General features: G+C 41.3%; 1 protein-coding gene across 1 annotated transcript in view; it reads left to right on the top strand.

Moving 5' to 3' along the window:
- LOC100627093 (cytochrome P450 4X1) overlaps positions 1-21,326 on the top strand; it is a 55,763-nt gene that overhangs the window by 5,681 nt on the left and 28,756 nt on the right. The window contains 5 exon segments of the mRNA XM_021096705.1: positions 13,165-13,306; positions 14,961-15,005; positions 16,401-16,528; positions 18,852-18,979; positions 19,067-19,221. Of these exon segments, the coding sequence (XP_020952364.1) occupies positions 13,165-13,306; positions 14,961-15,005; positions 16,401-16,528; positions 18,852-18,979; positions 19,067-19,221 (598 nt within the window).

The raw sequence follows: 21,326 nt of genomic DNA, 5'->3' as shown, positions 1-21,326 counted from the left end.
TAAAGATATTGGCCTATAGTTTTCTTTTGGTAGTATCTTTATCTGGTTTTGGTATTAGGGTGATTGTGGCTTCATAGAATGTCTTTGGGAGTGTTCCTTCTTCTCCTTCAAATTTTGCAAAAGTTTAAGAAGAATGGGTATAAGTTCTTCTTTGTATGTTTGGTAGAATTTGCCTGAGAAGCCATCTGGTCCTGGACTTTTGTTTATAGGGAGTGTTTTTAGTGCATATTCAATTTCATTTCTAGTGATCATCTGTTCAGTTGATCTATTTCTTCTTGAGTCCGTTTTGTCAGGCTGTAATTCTCTGGAAAGTTGTCCATTTCTTCTAGGCTGTCAAATCAGTTGGCATATAATCGTTCATAGTATTCTCTTTTTTTTTTTTTTTTTTGTATTTCTGCAGTATCCATTGAGATTTCTCCTTTTTCGTTTCTTATTTTGTTTATTTAGGTTCTTTCTCTCTTCTTCTTGGTGAATCTGGTTTGTCAATTTTGTTTACACTTTCAAAGAACCAGCTCTTGGCTTTATTGATTTTTTTTCTATTGCTTTTTGAATCTCTATTTTGATTTCTTCTCTGATCTTTATGACTTCCTTACTTCTCTTGACTTTAGGTTTTGTTTTTCTTCTTTTTATAATTCTTTCAGATGGTGGATTCAGTTGTTGATTTGAGATTTTTTTTCTTTTTTTGAGGAAGGGCTGTATTGCTATGAATTTTCCTCTAAGAACTGCTTTTGCAGCAACCCATGGATTTTTAATGATTGTGTTTCCATTATCATTTGTCTTGAAGGTTTTTTTTTTTTTTGTCTTTTTTTAGGTCCACATCTGTGGCATATGGAGGGTCCCAGGCCAGGGGTCGAATCGAAGCTGTAGCCTCCAGCCTACACTACAGCCATAGCAACACCAGATCCGAGCTGCATTTGTGATCTACACCACAGCTTATGGCACTGAGTGAGTCCAGGGATAGAACTTACATCCTCGTGGATACTGGTCAGATTCATTTCCACTGAAAGACAATGGGAACTCCTCTAGGTATTTTTTAATTCCCCTTTGATTTCTTTTTTGACCCATTGGTTTTTTTAGTAGTATATTGTTTAGTCTCCATGTAGTCAATTTTTTGTCATTTCTTTTCCTGTGGTTGATTTCTAGTTTCATGCCATGGTCAGAGAATATGCTTGAAATAATCTCTATACTCTTAAATTTGTTGAGGTTAGTTTGGTAACCTAGTTTGTCATCAGTCCCTGAGAATGTTCCATGTGCACTTGAAAAGAATGTATATTCTAGGTGTATATGCCTCCACTGTAGCCCATGCAAGAGGTGCCCCACCACCCAAGAGCCCATGAGTGTGCAGAGAAAAATAGTCCTATGGTGGTCCTGCCCTTCCTCCTCTCACCCTCCCCAACAATGGTGCCTTGCTTCTCCTGTGGGTTCAGCCCTTCTCTCATGCTCCTTTACTGTGGCACACTACTCCCTAGCCCCTCAGACTGTCTCCACATAGCCAACACTAGTCCTCTCCCAAGAACTGACCTCCAGAGCCTGCATCTCAGGGCCCAGTTCCTGCCCAATTGTCCCAGGCTGTGGTGTCTGGGCAGTGGTACTGATGGTCTGTGCAGCTCTCTCTCTGCTTTGCCCTTCTCAATCCAGCTGCTGCCACTTTTCTCTGAGGTTTTTAGGTTCCCTCTCCATCCTGGCCGATCTCCCCATCAGTTAGGTGGCCTCCCAGTGTGCAGATACCTCTCCTTCTTCACAGCTCCCTCTCAGGAGTGCTGGTCTTGTCCATATTCCTTTTTTCCCCCTATTCTTTCTCTCTCTCCTTTTTTCCCCTTTTGTTCTACCTTTATGTGGAAGGTTTCTTGCACTTTTTGTAGGTTTAAGTCCTTCTGCCAGTGTTCAGTAGATGTCCTGTGTTAATTGTTCTACATGTAGATGGGGTTTTTTAAATGTGTCTGTGAGGGAACGTGAGCACCATGTCTTACTCCTCTGCCATATTGATGCTGACTCATCAGGTGAAGTTTTTGAGCTCCTGAATCATTGTAAATGTCTTTATTATAATTTTTAACTTGAAAGATAGTTTGGGTATAGAATTATACTTTGGAAATAAAATTCCTTCAGAATTTTAAAGACATCATTCCATTGTCTTCTAGCTTTCAGGATGACTTGGAAATTTCTTATTTTTTTTCCAACTTTTTTATTGTGGTCAGATATACCTAAAGTAAAACTTATTATATTCACCATTTTTAAAGTGTACATTTCAGGCATTCCCATTGTTGCTCAGTGGTAATGTACCCAACTAGTATCCATGAGGATGCAGGCTCAGTCATTTGCCTTGCTCAGGGGGTTAAGGATCTGCCATCATTGTGAGCTGTGGTGTAGGTTGCAGATGTGGCTTGGATCCCACATTGCTGTGGCTGTGATGTAGGCTAGCAGCTTCAGCTCCAATTCAGCCCTAGATTGGGACCTTCCATATGCCTCAGGTGCAGCCTTAAGAAGCAATAAATAAATAATAAATAAAGCATACATTTTGGTGATAATAAAAACATTTATAATGTGAAACTATCAACCCATCCATCTCTGTAATGCTTTTTTATCTTATGCAACTGAAATACTTTACCCTGCATCTACCTTTCCCCAGCTCATGACCACCACCATCCTATTTTCTATTTCTATGATTTTGACTACTCTAAGTATCTCATATGAGTAGAATTGTGTGGTATTTACCTTTTTATGACTAGCTTATTTCACTTGGCATCATATCCTCAATGTACATCCATACTGCAGCAAATGTCAGAATTACCTTCCTTTTTAAGACTGAGTAATATACCACTGTATGTCTATACCACATTTTGTTTATCCAATCATCTGTTGATGGATTCTTGGGTTGTTTCTACCTTTTAGCTGTTGGGAACATGGGTGTACAAATTTTTCCTTGAGCCCTTACTTTCAATTCTTTTGTGTATATACCCAGAAACAGAATTGCTTGATCACATGGTAACCCTATTTTTAATTTTTTGAGTAACCACTGTACTGTCTTCCACAGTGGCTATACCATCTTAAATTTCCACCAAAAGTGTACAGAGTTTCCAGTTTCTTGACATTCGTGCCAAAACTTGTTATTTTCTGTTTATTTTTATAGTAGTAACCATCCTAATGGGTGTGAGGTAGTATCGCCATATTTTTGATTTGCATTTCCCTAATGATCAGTAATCTTGAGCATCTTTTCATGTGCTCATTTCCACTTGTATATCTTACTTGGAGAAATGTCTATTTAAGTCCTTTGTTCCTTTTTTTAATTAAAAATTTTAAATTAAAAATTTACTAAATGAAAGATTCTTTAAATTCTATAGTGCTTTACAATTTTCAAAACTTTCATGCACATGATTTTGTGGAATCCCATAATAACCGTTTTTCACCCCTATGTTCCCCTCCCCCCTTCCATCTCCCCACTGGTAACCACTAGTTTGTTCTCTATGTATGTGAGTCTGTTTCTTTTTTTTTTAATATTCACCAGTTTGTTTTGTTTTTTAGGTTACACATATAAGTAATATCATACAGTCTTTGACTGACTTATTTCACTTAGCACCAAGTCTATCCATGATGCTGCAAATGGCAAAATTTTATTCTTTTTAAGGGTTAGCAATATTGCTCGCACAGGCACACACACAAACACGTCTTTGGCTGTTAAGGGAGTAAAAGCATTGGTAACTTTCTCTCTTAAAAAAAAAAAACTTCCTGTTGATTGACTCTTGGGTTGTTTTCATACCTTGACAATTGTAACCAATGCTGTTTTGAACTTTGGGTTGCATATATCTTTTCAAATTAGAGTTTGGGTTTTTTTTATATATACCAAGGAGTGGAATTCTTGGGTCATATAGTAGTTCTATTTTTAGTTTTTTGAGGAACCTCCATACTGTTTTCCACAGTGGCTGCACCAGTTTACATTTTCACCAACAGGGGATGAGAAGGATTCGCTTTTCTCCACTTCTTGCGAACATTTTTTATTTGTAGACTTTTCCGATGATTGACATTCTGACAGGTATGAGGTGATGATATGTCATTGTGGTTTTAATCGGCATTTCCCTGATAATTAGCAATGTTGTGCATTTTTTTCATGTGCTGTGTTCATTTGCATATCCTCTTTGGAAAAATGTTCAGTCCTTTGTTCATTTGAATAAGGTTGTTTTGGTTTTTGTTTTTGAGTTTTAGGAATTCTCAATATATTTGGGATATTAATCCCAAATGTATGATTTAGTAATATTTCCTCCCTCCAATGTGAGGGTTTTCTCTTTGTTGATACCATCTTTTCATGCACAAATTTTTTTTAATTTCATGAAGTCCAACTTGTCTATTTTTTTCTTTTTTTTTGCCTGTGCCTTTGGTATCCAAGAAATCACTGCCAGACCCAAAGTCGTGAAGCTGTTGTCTTATGTTTTCTTTGAAGTGTTTTATAGTTTTAGGTCTTTGATCTGTTTTTGTATTTTATTTGAGGGTACAACATCATTCTGTTGTATGTGGATATCTAATTTTCCCAGCACCATTTATTGAAAGTCTTACCTTCCCCCATTTAATGGTCCTTGGTGTCATTGTCATAAATCATTTAACCATATAATAAAGGGTTTATTTCTGGGCTTCTGTCCTATTCCATTTGTCTATATGTCTGTTTTTAAGCCAAAACAATACTGTTTTGATTACTGTAGTTTTGTAATAAGTTTTGAAATCAGGAAATATGAATCAGTCAGCTTAATTCTTCTTTTAAAAACTCAATAAATTTTATTATATTTAGAGGTTTTAAATTATTTAATGAATTTTATTACATTTATAGAAATTTTACAGCATTTCCATCCCAAACCGTCAGTGCATCTCCCCACCCCCAACCTGTCTCATTTGGAAACCATAAGTTTTTCAAAGTCTGTGTCAGTATCTGTTCTGCAAAGAAGTTCATTGTATCCTTTTTTAAGATTTCGCATGTAAGCAATAGCATAAGCCATTCGTGTCTCACTGTCTGACTAACGTCACTTAGCATAATAATTTCCAGGTCCATCCATATTGCTGAAAATGCCATTATTTCATTCCCTTTTATGGCTAATATTCCATTGTGTATATGTACCACATTTTCTTTATCCACTCCTCTGTCAATGGACATTTAGGTTGCTCCCATGTCTTGGCTATTGTACATAGTGCTGCAATGACCTTTGGGGTACATGTATCTTTTCGAGTCATGGTTTCCTCTGGATTGAAGCCCAGGAGTGGGATTGCTGGATCAAATAGCAATTCTATTTTTAGTTTTTTGAGGAATCTCCATGCTTTTTTTCCATAGTGGTTATACCAGTTTACATTCCCACCAACAGTGTAAGAGGGTTTCCTTTTCTCCACACCCTCACCAGCTTTTATTGTTTGTAGACTTTTTGATGATGGCCATTCTGGCTGGTGCAAAGTGGTATCTCATAATAGTTTTGATTTGCATTCTGTAATAATTAGTGATGTTGAACATCTTTTCATGTGTTTTTTGACCATCTGTATGTCTTCTTTGGAGAATTGTCTGTTTAGACCTTGTGCCTATTTTTTGATGGGGTTGTTTGTTTTTTTGGTATTGAGCTGTAGGAGGTGTTTATAAATTTTGGAGATTAATCCCTTGTCAGTCTTTTCATTTGCAAACATTTACTCCCATTCTGTGGGTTATCTTTTTGTTTTGTTTAGGGTTTCCTTTGCTGTGCAGAAACTTTTAAGTTTAATTAAGTCCCATTTGTTTATTTTTGTTTTTATTGTCATTACTCTATGAAGTGGATCTGAGAAGATATTCCTGTGGTTTATGTCAGAGAGTGTTTGGCCTATGTTTTCCTCTAAGACTTTTATAGTGTCTGGTCTTACATTTAGGTCTCTAATCCATTTTGAGTTTATTTTTGTTCATGGTGTTAGGAAGTGTTCTAATTTCACTCTTTTACATGTAGCTGTTCAGTTGCCCCAGCAGCATTTATTGAAGAGACTGTCTTTTTTTCTCCATTGTATATTCTTGCTTCCTTTGTCATAGATTAGTTGATTGGAGGTGCATGGGTTTAATTCTGGGCTTTCTATCCTGTTCCACTTATCTATATTTCTGTCTTTGTGCCCGTAGCATACAGTTTTGATGACTGTAGCCTTGTAGTATAGTCTGAAGTCAGGGAGCCTGATTCCTCCAGCTTCATTTTCTTTCTCGGGACAGCTTTGGCTTTTCTGGGTCTTTTGTGCTTTCAAAGAAACTTTAAAATATTTTGTTCTAGTTCTGTGAAAAATGTCCTTGATAATTTGATAGGGATTTTATTGAATCTGTAGATTGTCTTGGGTAGTATAGTCATTTTGACAATATTGATTCTTCCAATCCAAGAGCATGGTACATCTTTCCATCTGTTTATGTCATCTTTGGGTTGTTTCAAATTTAGAGCTGTTATTTGAACCTTTTTTTTAAACATTTTTTGTTGTTGCTATGTTTTTATTTCTCTTAAGTATATGAGGATTATTAATGCCAGGTTAAATAAAAAATCAGTATTTAACTTTTTGAGGAGCTATAAGACTTTCTCCCATAGTGACTACATGATTTTACATTCCCACTAGCAGTGTGTGAAAATTCCACTGAAAGTTCCATTTTTTCCACACACTCACCATTATATGTCATTATATGTCAGTCATTATATGTCTTTTTTATTAATAGCCATTCTGGTGGGTATGAATTGGTCTCTCATAGTGGTTATGATTTACATTTCCGTGATGACTAGTGATATTGAATGTCTTCTCATGTACCTCATGGTCATTTGTATATCTTCTTTGATTAAATGTCTCTTCTGATCATTTGCAATTTTTAATTGGGTTAAATGTCTTTATGATTGAGTTGTAAGAGAGTTTTTGAAGATATATCTTAGACACAAGGCTTTTCTTAGATATGGGATTTGCAAATATTTTCTCTTGTTCTATAGTGTCTTTTAAACACAAATTTTTTAAAATTTTTTATTAGAGTATAGTTCATTTACAATGTGTTGCCAATTTCTTCTGTACAGCAAAGTGACCAGTCATACATATATACACATTCCCTTTCTTATATTATTTTCCACCATGGTCTATCCCAAGAGACTGGATATAGTTTCCTATAAACACAAACTTTTTAATTTTAAAGAACTCCAATTTATCTATGTTTTCCTTTATTGTTATGTTTTTGGTGTCATAGCTAACAAACCACTGCCAAATCAGAGGGTAGGTCCTAATGTTTTCTTCTAAGAGTTTTCTGTTTTAGCTCTTTTATTTAGAACTTTGACCTATTTTGAGTTAATTTTGTTGTATTGTGTGAGGTAAGGGGGCCAACTTCATTCTTTTGCATGTAGATGACCAGTTATCCCAGCACTACTTGTTGAAAAGACTATTCTTCCCCCAAGTTGACTTGCTTTGGCACCTGAGTAGGAAAATGCCAATCCACCCTCCTGTGTTACTCCTTTACTGTCACATAACTACCACACTCACAACACTTCTGACACCAAAGTGTGGGAGTTTTCCCTACACCAAGCAATTCTATGACATTAGCTGGGTGTCATACAGTTTTGAGTATTTTATATAATTATATACAAAATTGAGTTATTCTGACATTATCTGCTTGGAGATAGCATCAGATTCCACAGATTCATGGCTCAGTCCCACAAGACTACCTTCACCCCACTTCAGATGCCAGTCGCAAGTCCAGGTTGTTACCTGTGCTTCTGACCAGTTGGCTATAAGCCTAAGGTTCCTGTGACCATCTCCTTAGGTTCTTATCACTTAGGAAATTACAAGGAGTTCTGGGCCAGGAACCAGGGGCAGACATATCTATATCTCTATCTGTTTATATGTATATATAATTATTTTTCTATTATCTCCCAGCGCCTATATGTGAAGGTTTATTTCTGGTTTCTTGTTTCTAGTCCATTGATCTCTATGTCTATCTTATGCCAATATCACTGTCTTTATTACTGTTGCTTTGTAGAAAGTTTTGAAATCAGGAAGTGTGAATCCTTCTACTTTGTTCTTTTTCAAGATCATTTAGGCTGTTCTGGATACTTCTGGTTTCTACATACATTTTAGGATCAGTTTGACAATTTCTACAAAAAAAAAAAATCCAGCTATGATTCTGATAGGAATTGCACTGAATCTGCTGATCAATTTGGGATGTATCGCCATTTTAACAATACTGAGTCTTCTGATCCATGAATATGGATGTCTTTCCATTTATTTAAGTCTTTAAAATTTTCCTTCAGCAGTATTTTGAAGCATTTGCTGTAAAAGCTTTATTTTTCTTCTGTTACATTTATTTCTGAATTTTTATTCTTTTGGATACTGTTGTAAATGGAATGGTTTTATTTTAATTCAGATTTTTCATTGCATTCATAATATTTAAAAGTCCATATCACTAGATTGGTCACTAGGTTATCTGTTGATGTCACTAGATAATCTTTTGTGTGTTTTAGAGAGGTCTCTATCCTAATTTGGCAGGTTAGAGATGGCTGATGTATCAAGCTGACTAATATACCAACCATGCCTATTTACTTTTTTCTTAACCTATTATGTTCTTTTTGATGATTCACCACTTATTGAGTCACAAGGAAGGGATGGAACTGTTTTACAGGACAGTAACATTTTAGGTATAGTCATAAGGTTCCAGACTATATGGAACCTTATAGGAAAAGTTCTGTTTAGGGAAAATTCCATAAAAGACCAGAAAATTTGGGAGTTCCTGTTGTGGATCAGTGAGTTATAAACCCAGCTGGTATCCAGGAGGATATGGGTTTGTTCCTGGCCTTACTCAGTGGTTTAAGGATCCACTGTTGCCATGAGCTATGGTGTAGGTCAGATGAGGCTCAGATCCCGTGTTGCTATGGCCGTGGCATAGGCCAGCAGCTGCAGCTCTGATTTGATCCCTAATCCAGGAACTTCCATATGATGTAGTTGTGGTCCTAAAAAAAAAAAAAAGAGAGAGAGAGAGAAAGAAAAAGAAATTTCACTCCTTGCTCTACTCTAGCCATACTGGCCTTCTCCCTTCATGTCTTCATGGCAAGCAAACTTGTCCCTTGGGGCTTTGAAAATGCTCTCCTCTGGTTAGAATGCTCTCGCAGCACTTTTTCTAGGCCTTTGATCAAATGTCACACAGACTAAAATAGGGCCTCCAGTAGTCTCTATCCCTAACTTTCTTTTCATTATCTCAGTACTCGTCACTCTCTGACACCATATTATATCTTCCCTTGCTGTACACTTCCACCTGTGGAAAAACATGCCACCACCTAAGAGTTGAGAATCATGTCTTATTTGGCAGACATTCTGAGGGTGTAACGGCTGGGACACAGTTTCTCAGAAGCTCTGAGGGACTGTGCTGAAGAAGGGAGGAGGCAGATATACAGGAGTTTTACATCAAAGGCCAGGTAGTCAGAACATCAAAACACTACTGTTAATTAGAGAAAACCAGATATCTCCAGTTAATGAATTTAGTACTTTTCTATGTGTGGGAAGATGCAAGAGTCTGAGCTCTTTGAAATAATTCTTTTGATACGTACCTTAGCTATTTAGGGCCAATATCCTGCTCTTTCCCATCCTGAGTCTTCTCAGGGTACATCTCTGGGATGGCTGCAGTGGTTGTGGGACTGGCAGGGGGCAGTCCATTTATCTCCATCCTGAGTTCCCTCAGGCTCATTATGGGAGGTGGGGGTAGTGGGTTATGGCTTGATGGCCACAATATCCTTTGTCTGTTGATATGGAAGGCAACATTTTTCATTCATACTCTCCTCCTCCTCACTAGAATATACAGTTTATGAGAGGAAAGTCTGTGTTCACCGGAGCTTGGCTCATACTAGATGCTCAATAACCACTTTGTTGAATGCACATATATATTAGATCCTAAAGAATTCATTCATTCAAAGATCTACTGACTACATAACCAGGTAGACTGACACTCATTCAGTAGGCCAATGTTTCCTTGCCAGTGTGAGAGTCCTATTGTGTATTTCCGCAGGTGTGTGTGTGTGTGTGTGTGTGTGTGCACTTGTACATAATTCATGGAAACTCCATGTAACGAAAGAGTAAAGCACCACTTGGGATCCTTAGTGCACCCTAAGTTTGAATCCTTACTGTTACCAAATTGGCTGCTCACCTCTCGAAAATCAATGCACCAGAGAGAAAGAAATGTTAATAGAAAGTTGCTTTTAATCAGAATGCCACCAATCTAAACAGAGGGTGGACTCACTGTCCCCCAAAAACCATCTCTGAAGACTCTGCTTAATTATGGAAGTTTTGAAAGGAAAAAAGGGAAGGAATCTCAGTTAATCATTGAGATGGGGGTCAGAGTCGTCATCATCTGCTACTGCGTGCAGCCTTGCATTCTGGCTTGTCAACGTCTTGTGATTTTTCTTTAGATGCTATCTTGTTCACACGCTTTGTCCACGAGATTACTACAGGGGAAGCTGGGGAAGAGATCTGGTAATCTGCTAATTACTTATTCTTCATTTCTACGTTTTGACCTGTGGGAAAAAAAAACAACGCATTAGTCAAGGTATTGTGCTATCAAAAGAGTTGAAAGGTGTGGTAGGGCCAGAGATGAGTAGAGCGTGGGGGTGGCTGTTTAAGGTTCATGATAAGACAAGGGGTCTTCTGCAGAGAGCTCTTTCCTGCCAAAAGCCGCTTACAAATCCTCACTATCAGAACATCATTCCACATCTGTGATCAAGGGTGATGATCCCTCTTCTGTAACTTCGTGCTGACAAAGGGTACCATCTCAGAATGTGAAAAGTTGACACGTGGCTGTAGCATCCCTTAGCTGGCAGTTGTAGTCATCTGTTTACATAAATGGGCAGAACAAGCTACAATTATTTTGTTGTCCACAAAAATAGAGCTTATTATGAGCAATAATGTTAATCCCATTCTCTGAAGGCCATTTCTTGGAACTGTGCTAGCCATTGATTCAGTGCTGTTCAAGGTGGAGCAGCTTCTGTCATGGCTGCAATCTGGGCATCATGCTGTTAGCATTTTCCTCTGGTGGCAGTTACAGTATCTATAAAATAACTCAGGAATGTACATCAGACACTGGGTCTATGACTCTATTTTCCTAATCATTAGCTGCCTGATCCTGCTGTTTTGTGACTCAGGGAGACCTGGGAGACTTCAACTTTTCTATAAACAAGAATCAGGAGGCATGGAGAGGCTTTGTACTTGGGGGGCTGCAGAGTTCTGCTGTGTTCCATTACTACTAGTTGCCAGCTATATGATCTTGGAGAGACTACTTAACCTCTCTGAGGCTCAATTTCCTCAACCTTAAAATGGTGAGTGCAATTGTATCTGCTTCATAGGGTTTTTGATGTAAAGATTAAAGAATATAAAGCATCGAAAGTACTTGGCAGCATCTAGCTCATCTCAGTGCTTGGTAAATGTCAGGTATTACTATTTATCAGAGGAGTAAGTATTTTCTGAGTATTTCTGAACAATGTTTCCTAGGAGTTCCCGTCGTGGCGCAGTGGTTAACAAATCCAACTAGGAACCAGATTCGATCCCTGGCCTTGCTCAGTGGGTTAAGGATCCGGCATTGCCGTGAGCTGTGGTGTAGGTTGCAGACGCGGCTTGGATCCTGCGTTGTTGTGGCTGTGGTGTAGGCCGGAGGCTACAGCTCGGATTAGACCCCTAGCCTGGGAACCTCCATATGCCACGGGTGCAGCCCTAGAAAAGGCAAAAAAAAAAGGTTCCTAAATATATGTGATACATATTTTCAAATGTATTTAGATAGGTGGATGAAGAAATGCAAATTCCTGTGTTACAGGAGTCACATTAGCTTTCTGTCCTTCTCATCCAGGCAGGAGTTACTGAAAATAAAACCAATGCCTGTGGCTGAGTGTGTCCATGCCAATTTCTAACCTGGAAATAATCCTCATATTAAGTTATAACTTCCATGAGGGCAAAGCCCTTGTTTGTCTTATATTTCTCTGTGTCTCTATTGCCTATTATATATAACAGGCAGTTAATAAATACTTTATTGTCTGCAAATGAATAAATGAATAAATATTTGCACTCATGGGAAACACTGTTTGTACCATCAGTGGATCCTTGTCATTGGCTTTATTATGGGGCATGTTAGTCAAACAGAGTCTAGTATTTCAGGAACTGAATTTCAAGAGTTTCAGCATTTGGAGGGCCTTAAACTATCCAGAGAACTCTTCATGGGTTAGAGCTGCCAGCTGGTAACAGAGGAAATTAGGAGCTGAAGTTTTCCACCTCATCTGAGGGTAAGAACAGACAACCCCACCGCCCACGCTGTGACTGGTCGCACAGGAAGAACGGGCCGGGCTTAAGGTTTCTTTGCACATCAGGACCCTGTGGTTGTGCTCAAATGTGTAGCAAGGCTCATCCACACACACACAGGTTCCCCTCCACGCTCCCACTTTATACAAGAAGCAGATGTAAATGGATCTTATTATCAAAGATTTAGGAGAACTAAGTACATGAGCCATAGTAATCTGCTGATCAAGGCAAAAATTCACCTCTGAATGTGGCATTTGTACTCTAATTTCTACATGTTGGAAGCCGAGAGTTTTCGCTTTTGAGTTTGCTTCAAGCCTCGCTATGTCTGTATAAATGAGCCTGCCTTCTGCTATTGCAAGGGAAGAGAATTAGGCTTTCCGCGCAGATGGAGTTGGCCAGTTTTTGGAGAAGCGTTTGCTATTAAGTCAGGAGACGGACTCCTTCCTCAGTAATTCGACAGGAAGGGTGGGGAGCTGATGCCTGGGCATGTCCCATCTTCTGACATTCTCTCCTTCACACAGAAGAAGCACTTTTTTCAGCATCCAGACTCTACTCCTAACCTAAGTGTGCGACACTGGCAGCTGAGACAGGGTGTGTGACTCCACTCACTTCACCCTCCCCGTTGGGAGAACAGCAGCTCACAGTCTTTGTCATTCCGCAGCGACGTGGTCTGGGGTTGCAGCCTGTGTTCATCCTGCAAAAGATGAATATGTTAACCTTGCTTAGAAAAGTACACCCTAAGCTTAGAAATCCCAAGGAAAGGGTGTTCACTCAATTCCAGAAAAAGGGTCAAGCCTCTAGCTGTGGGACCTTATCCAGGCCTTGAGCTCCGCTTGCAGCTGTGGAGGGCATGAGTCCGGAGGGCCTGGCTCCTCTAATTCCCTTCATTTTTCCCCACTGCAGATAATTCAGAATGGTGGAATGGAGACGCTCGGGGAGATTACAGACAAATACCCGCGTGCCTTTCCTTTCTGGCTTGGACCCTTTCAGGCGTTTTTCTTTATCTATGACCCAGACTATGCAAAGACTCTTCTGAGCAGACCAGGTAAGAAAGGCATGGATCTCGGGATCCTAATCCTTCTAGGAGTGATATGCACAGCCCCGGGCAGGAGTCTAAAGGGACTAAAGACGCAAAGATTGGCGTTGGGCCTTTCAGAGCCACTGGGGAAAGTGCAGAGATGTTTCCCCCCAGTCCTGAAGGGGCTTGCCTGCCCCTCGGTCCCTCCTCTAGTTCAGACTCACGGGAGCCTTTTTAGGTCCATGGATCTTAAAGCCCAGCCACCAACCCTGGCTGTCCAGGGCCTTCACTGGCTCTTCTTGGTTTTGTGAGTTCAGCCTCAAAATACTCCCCACTCCCAGTACCTTTCTTCTCCTTTTTTAAAAATTGTTTATCGTAGTTGGTTTACAATGCTCTGTCAATTTCTGCTGCATAGTAAAGCGACCTAGTCATATATATATTCCTTCTTTCTTTCTTTTTTTCTTTCTTTCATGGCTGCAACTGAGGCATAGGAGAGTTCCCAGGCTAGGAGTCAAATCGGAGCTACATCTACCAACTTACACCACAGCCACAGCAACGCCAGAGCCAAGCCACATCTGCGAACTACACCAGAGCTCACAGCAACGCCATATCCTTAACCCTGTAAGCAAGGCTAAGGATCAACCTGCATCCTCATGGATACTAGTCTGGTTATTAACTGTGCTGAGCCATGATGGGAACTCCTACATATACATTCTTTTTCTCATATTATCCTCCATCATGTTCTATCACATGTGATAGGATATAGTTCCCTGTGCTGTACAGCAGGACCTCATTGCTCATCCATTCTAAAGGCAGTAGTTGGCATCTACTAACCCCAAACTCCCAGTCCTTCCCACCACCTTATTAAATGTGAAGTCTTCAAAGGAGTTCAGAGGTGGCACTGCCTCTCCTGACTCAGTAGGTAAACCTGATGCCACTCATCTATTCACCAGTCTAACCTCTTGATCATAGACCACATGCATTTTACCTTCTGCCTATGTCTCAGCTGTGTTCCCTTTCGGGGCATGGGGCATTGAAATCACTCAACCGGTCATTCCTCGAGGCTTCCAGGGTAGATTGTCTCCTAGCCCCAAATTGAAATGTGCCAATTTTTACTCCCTCAACTTGGTAACACCAAGATCTGATATGTTCATCTTTCTCTTAATAAAACCTGATAAAAGAAAGCAGCCTCTTCCTGAAAGTCTCCACGTCTCCCAGTCCCCGGCTCTGATGCGTCTCATATTCACCTTGTAAAGGATGTGAGCTGTAAAATACCCTCCTGTTAGGGCTCCCAGAACCCCCAGAAGGTTCTCACTCTCTGGGGTCTGCCAGTCTCTCCCCTAATAGCTAATTTACTTTCCCAAAAGGATGTGATATATCGTCCCGACTACTACACTGGACACTCTGTAACCCTCGGGGAATCTCTGTTTCCATTGGAGGAAGTAGAAACAAGTGAAGAACCTGGGTCTATGTACCTGTCTGCCTTGGGGGGCTGCTGTCGTCAGCTGCCTGAACCAAGATATGTGGTTTCCCCAGTTTGGCCAAGGGCTATAGGAAAGGAGACCTGGGCCCCCTTCTACTCACTGCTTGTGGTTAGTGCAGGCAGAGGAAGAGAACCACCACCCACTTTGGGAACTGTTCCTCTAATGTTTTCCTTTGTTTCCCTCACTTGACTCTGCAGATCCCAAGTCCAACTTCCTGTACAAGTTCATGGATCCAGTCGTTGGTATGTATGTGCGAAAGAAAGGGGTGACTCTCTGTCTCTCAAAGGCCCCTTCCTGTGTAGAGCATGCCAAGGAAACTCAAATCGGAATTCAAAAGCGTCGAGAGTAGGGTAGAGCCATTCTGCACGTCTTCAAGGGGAAGGTCGAGGGGAAGGTCGAGTGGTGCAACTTCCTAGGAACCGTCCTCATCCACTTCTCTCCCCAAAGTCTCATTTGCAAGACAGCAGATGTGTGACTCCCTCCCACCTCTGTCTGTACAACTGCAGCTTTTCCATCCATATATTCTCTATTTTATTCTTTCTTCTCTCTTGTTTGCCTGGCCCTTTTCCTTTCCTTTTTCCATATGCAAATCAGTAAAGGTTTGCTTCAAAGTACAGTTTGGAAATATTCCATGAGCAGATGAATTAAGCTTTTGAGGCATACGATTGGTATTTATGTGAGACAAGGAAGGTATTAAATGAGAGAATAAAGTTTTGGATTCCCAACTACATCAGTTTGAATCCTCTCCCCCCCACCACCGCTGACTAGTTGTGTGATTTTTGGGGAAGTCCTCTAATTTCTCTAAGCCTCTGTTTCCTCATCCTTGAGAACAAGGATGAGAGTTACCTCTTTGGGGTGTTGTGGGGATTAAATGAAACACATGTATTTTCAGCATTTAGTATAACGGCGGGTATTGTAACAGCGCTGGACTGTGCATCACAAGCCTGGCGTGTGGTAAGCTCTCAGTGGATGATGGCGATTGTATATCATTAAACTTCAAGGTCAACGCACAGCCAAATCTTTAATGACCTCCCTGGTAACAGCAGGTTCAGGGGTGTCAGGTTTGATGAGTGATTTCACTTCGTATCACTTCCAGGTGTGAAGCACAGAGCTGCACTCAGGAGAGGGTAGCTGAGTGGACACTCTTATCTAGTTCCTTGTGAATTTTGTGTTCACAGTAGAGTTTACGGATTGGTCTGGGGTGGAGAGGAGGTGAACATTTGCTGTGCCTCTGCCGTGAGCTAGAGCCCAGGTCAGGCACCTTATGTGTACACCTTCATTTAATCTGTACGGGGCGCAGCGAGGTAGAAATTTACCAGCACACTCTACCCGTGAGAAAACCAGACCTCAGGAAGGTTACTCCACAGGTGGAAAGGAATTGGTGATTTCAGGACTAGCGCACTCATTGGGCTTTAAAACTAGGGGTCTTTCTCACAGTGCTGGATACACATCCATCCCGGGGGGAAGTATCGAAACTCACTTCATTCTTCGTATTTAAGTACCACGTCGACATCCCACCACGTCATGACTCCCCGTGTGTCAGAGCCACTCCATATCTGTGTTCCTCACCTCTCCTCCTTCACCTCATTAAAAAAAAAAAAAAACTGGCATGAGGTTTTGTGCCTTTATTTCTCAAGGAAAAGGACTCTTGAATCTGAATGGACCTAAGTGGTTCCAGCATCGTCGCCTACTGACGCCCGGACTCCATTTGAACGCCTTGAAATCGCATGTGGAGATAATGGCCCATTCTGTGAACACAATGCTGGTACGTGGAGGGACGGAGATGCTCTGGTGTGTGGCCAAAGGCTTCCGCCAGGGACGGCATTAGACGCTGTTAGGTGGGAAGTGAGAGGCAAAGGGGGATGATTTCTAGAAGTCAAGCACAGTGCAAGAACCCACTGAGCAATGGGTGTCCACGTAAGTCTTTGCTGTGGTTCTTTGGGTAAGAAAAGAAGAGGAAGATCTGGTCGTCTGTCTTAGGTTTATTTTGAAACCCTTCGGCAGTAAAGCAAGTACCACGTGGTGCGATTCAGACGGTAAGTGCTGCGGTGACAGGCAAGGGAACCAGCAGCTGCTGGAATAGCTTCAGGTTCAGAGGAGACTCCGATGTCACATGGACTTGAGTATGTGTGGAATGTGGATGAGAGCACTCAAGGCAGCCGAGTGAGTTAACACCACCGAAAGTTTTGCAATGGGAGTGGACCTGCCTGAAGGCGGTAAGGGACCTAGAAAGAGAGTATCTACACTGAAAGCATGTATCTACACATCTGCGGACGTGAGTTTCCTCCTGCAGGTCGAGTGGATCGTCAGGAGCAGAAGGATGTCGCAGAGGAATATTCTCGTGGGTGGTCCCTGATCTATAAATGAGTTCTGTCCCAAAATTCCGCTAGTACACGGTGTATTTGTAATGCTTCAATTGCATTTATTTTAAAAACCAGACAAGTGATTCATTAATGCAGTTTCATCATAATGCTTTAGACGCCGCAAACAGAGCCACAGTTTCCTTCCGCCTTCCTCTGCACACCCACCCCTTTTCCCAAGAGAGACCCAGTGTTACCAGCTGGTTGGCCAGGTTCTCAGCCAAGCTCACAGAAGCAGATTTAACCTGAAGTCTGCTGGGATTGTGATGAGAATACCTGTGCACGCTCTCCAGGCAGAGGGCTAGAGGTACAGGCTAGTGTGGGAAGGGGGCATTCTCTTCCAAGTCTGGTGCTGTGCACGTTCACGCACAATTATGCAAATCGGCCAGTGGTGGTATTTGAGTGTATCTCCATTGAAGAAAAGTATTTTATTCTATTTTCTTTTTATCAAAGTTTCCTTGATTTACAGTGTTGTGTCCGTTTCTGCTGTACAGCAGAGTGACCCAGGCATGTGTACATATGCTTTCTTTTCCTCACACTATCTTCCATCATGGTCTATCCCAAGAGGTTGGATGTGGTTCCCTGTGCTATACAGTAGGGCCTTGCTGTCTATCCATTCGAAATATTTTTTGTTTGTTTGTTTTTGTGTGGGGTTTTTTTATTTTTCTTTACTTTTTAGAGCCGCACCCGCAGCATATAGAGGTTCCCAGGCTCGGGGTCAAATCAGAGCTGTAGCTGCCAGCCTACACCAGAGCCACAGCAGCACAGATGTGAGCGGTGTCTGCAACCTACACCATAGCTCACGGCAACGCCAGATCCTTAGCCCACTGAGCAAGGCCGGGGATCAAACCTGTGTCCTCATGGATGCTAGTCAGATTTGCTAACTGCTGAGCCACAAGAGGACCTGCTCAAGTTTATGTTTAAATGTGCCTTTGGTTCTTGAGAGTAGTGATGGGATTAGGTAGCTAGCATTTGGGCACTAAAGAGGGAGGAAGCCCTTGTAGTTATGGGCCTCGTATGAGATTATCTGCTCTGCGAGAACTTGGATCTGTTTTAAAGCAGAGTTATGATAATAATTGAAAGGCCAAAGATACTTAACTCAGCCATTTTCTAGACACCTGGTTTGCTCCGTGCTCTTTCTCACCCAGTCGGGTGCATTTTTCCCTTCCTCCCTCCAAGTAAGCACTTGGCTTGTTTATGTGAAGATCAATCCGCTGAAGCCTCATTTAAACTGGGGTCGGGAGGCCGGAAAGGGCAGCTCCCACATCCTACGACGAGAGGGCAATTGCAGACCCAGTAGGAAGTGACCTCCCTGTGCATGGTGACGCCTTTACTACCCAGCAGGAGGAAGGGAGAACTTCTCCTTGCCCAGCAACAGCTCAGCCAACGAGAGACGGTCACAGCTCAGCCAGTAAAACCGGCCCACACTCCTTCAGTGGACCTTTGTGTATGACAGGTCCCCCAACTCCTCCTCCTCTCTGCAGGAGCTGTCCCTGCCTTTGGTCTCCGGACTCACCCGTGCTTCACCAGAGGCCCCTTGTCCTAAGTAAACCCATTTTACTGATGAAATAACGGGTGATGGCTTGGGGTCCCCATGTACCTCTATGGCCTTTGGCTCCTGCGCGGTCCGGACTGTCTCTGTTACATGGGATGCGCAGTGATGGGGAGGAGGCTTCGGATGAAGGCAGTTTGAGGAGGTGACGGTGTCGATCTTGACTCCCGTGCCAGGGTAAATGGGAGAGGATTTGTGGCACTGAGGACACGCTTCTGGAGATCTCTGCGCACGTCACCTTGCTGACCCTGGACATAATCATGAAATGCGTTTTCGGCTTGGAAACCAACTGCCAGATAAACAGGTCAGTTAGAGGAAAGCAAAACAAAAGGTACTCGTTTGCCATTATCTAAGTCATTTATTGACATTTTATCCCCACTTTCTCTTCTAGCACCTATGATCATTACATAAAAGCAGCAAATGAAAGCAGCAATATAATTTTTTACCGCTTGTACAATTTCTTATATCACCATGACGTCATTTTCAAGTTCAGCCCGAAGGGCCACCGCTTATGGCAGTTAAGGAAGATACTGCATCCCTACACAGGTATTTCTCGAGTTTGGGCAGTCCAAGTCCCACACTGTTGTAATTGCACTGTGTCTCCCTACAGGAATAGGCCTCAATGTGAAAAGAGAAAGAATTCTTGTCCTTAATGAATCTGTCTCTGAACATTGCTCAGATGAAATCCAAGTCCTTTAGAAGAGTTTGCTACATCCATAGAAGTAGTCTTAGTAGAGGTTTTCTCTATACGCCATCGTTTTAGTTTGTACAGTTTTTATTAAATCAAATAAATGTGGGCATCTAACATTTCAAAGCATGTACGGCCTATGCCTTTTTGCGCAGTGATTGCGGTAATAATCACAAGCTAAAAACAGTCGTGCGGCTTCGGAATGAGCAGAGGAATGAGCAGAGGAACGGAGTGAGCAGGGACATGCATTCAAAGGAAAGGGGAAGCGGGGGCTGTTCAACGGGTGTAGAGTTTCAGTTGTGCGAGTCGAGTGAGTTCTGGAGATCTGTGGTGCAACATAGTGCCCATGGGGAGCACTTCTGTACTGTGCACTTGAATTTTTAAGTGAGCCTATCTCATGTTATACAGTAAAAAGAAAAGAAAAGAAGCTGGTTCAAAAATAATTGTTTTAGGAGTTCCCGTCGTGGTGCAGTGGTTAACGAATCCGACTAGGAACCATGAGGTTGCGAGTTTGGTCCCTGCCCTTGCTCAGTGGGTTAACGATCCGGCGTTCCCTGAGCTGTGGTGTAGGTTGCAGACACGGCTCGGATCCTGCATTGCTGTGGCTCTGGGGTAGGCCAGTGGCTGCAGCTCCAATTCGACTCCTAGCCTGGGAACTTCCATATGCCGTGAGAGCGGCCCGAGAAATGGCAAAAAGACAAAACAAATAATAATAATAATAATTGTTTTAGTGAAACATAAAAGTTGAAATCAAGTTTTTTAAGCAACTCAACCCTACTTTTCATGAACACCATGACAGAGAATCTTTATCAGGCAGTTAATTAACTCAGGTCCACCACAAAGTAGGAGGATGACTTTGGGCAAGTAACTGCTTTGTCTCAGTGTCATCTGTCAAATGGAGATAAAAAGAGCCTCTCCTATCTCACAGGTTTTTGGTGATGATTAAATAAGTTAATGTATGTAAAACACTTACAGGGATTTACAGTGCCTAGAACTGAATCATTGTTAAAAGAAAACACATTTGCCCCAGGAAACTTGCAAGACGCACCTGCTCATGCATACTCTCACCCATACATACACACGCCCATAGTATAAGGAAGATGTGCCGATAAGCAGGTTAGAAACCACTTAAGACATGAATGGGCAATATATACGACAGTAGTTCTCAAACCTGTTCGCATCATTGCCTACACAGAAAATATGAATATTTGTATAGCCCATTGGAATAAATAGGTGTGGGTTTGGGGGCATCCATAAACGACTTAGTGAAAAAAATTTTTTCACATATTCTTTCTACTACATAATTATGACAAAAACAAAATGCAGAATATTAGAGGAAAATTAATTGTTTGATTCATTCAAAATAAAACCTTTTCACATTTAAATTTTTTATCTAGTCATGATTATCAATGTTTTCTTTTGCAAAAGCATGTGGATTTTGTTTTGTTTTGTTTTGTTTTGTTTTTTTTAAAGTTCACAGAAGCTTTATTTTTATTAATTTATTTTTTTTTATTTTCCCACTGTACAGCAAGGGGGTCAGGTTATCCTTACATGTATACATTACAATTACATTTCTTCCCCCACCCTTTCTTCTACTGCAACATGAGTATCTAGACAAATTCTCAATGCTATTCAGCAGGATCTCCTTGTAAATCTATTCTAAGTTGTGTCTGATAAGCCCAAGCTCCCGATTCCTCCCACTCCCTCCCCCTCCCATCAGACAGCCACATGTCTCTTCTCCAAGTCCATGATTTTCTTTTCTGAGGAGATGTTCATTTGTGCTGGATATTAGATTCCAGTTATAAGTGATATCATATGGTATTTGTCTTTGTCTTTCTGGCTCATTTCACTCAGGATGAGATTCTCTAGTTCCATCCATGTTGCTGCAAATGGCATGATGTCATTCTTTTTTATGGCTGAGTAGTATTCCATTGTGTATATATACCACCTCTTCCGAATCCAA

The sequence above is a fragment of the Sus scrofa genome, chromosome 6, assembly GCF_000003025.6.
Source record: "Sus scrofa isolate TJ Tabasco breed Duroc chromosome 6, Sscrofa11.1, whole genome shotgun sequence".
Classification (NCBI taxonomy): Eukaryota; Metazoa; Chordata; class Mammalia; order Artiodactyla; family Suidae; genus Sus; species Sus scrofa.
This window is presented reverse-complemented; position numbering and strand designations above follow the sequence as displayed.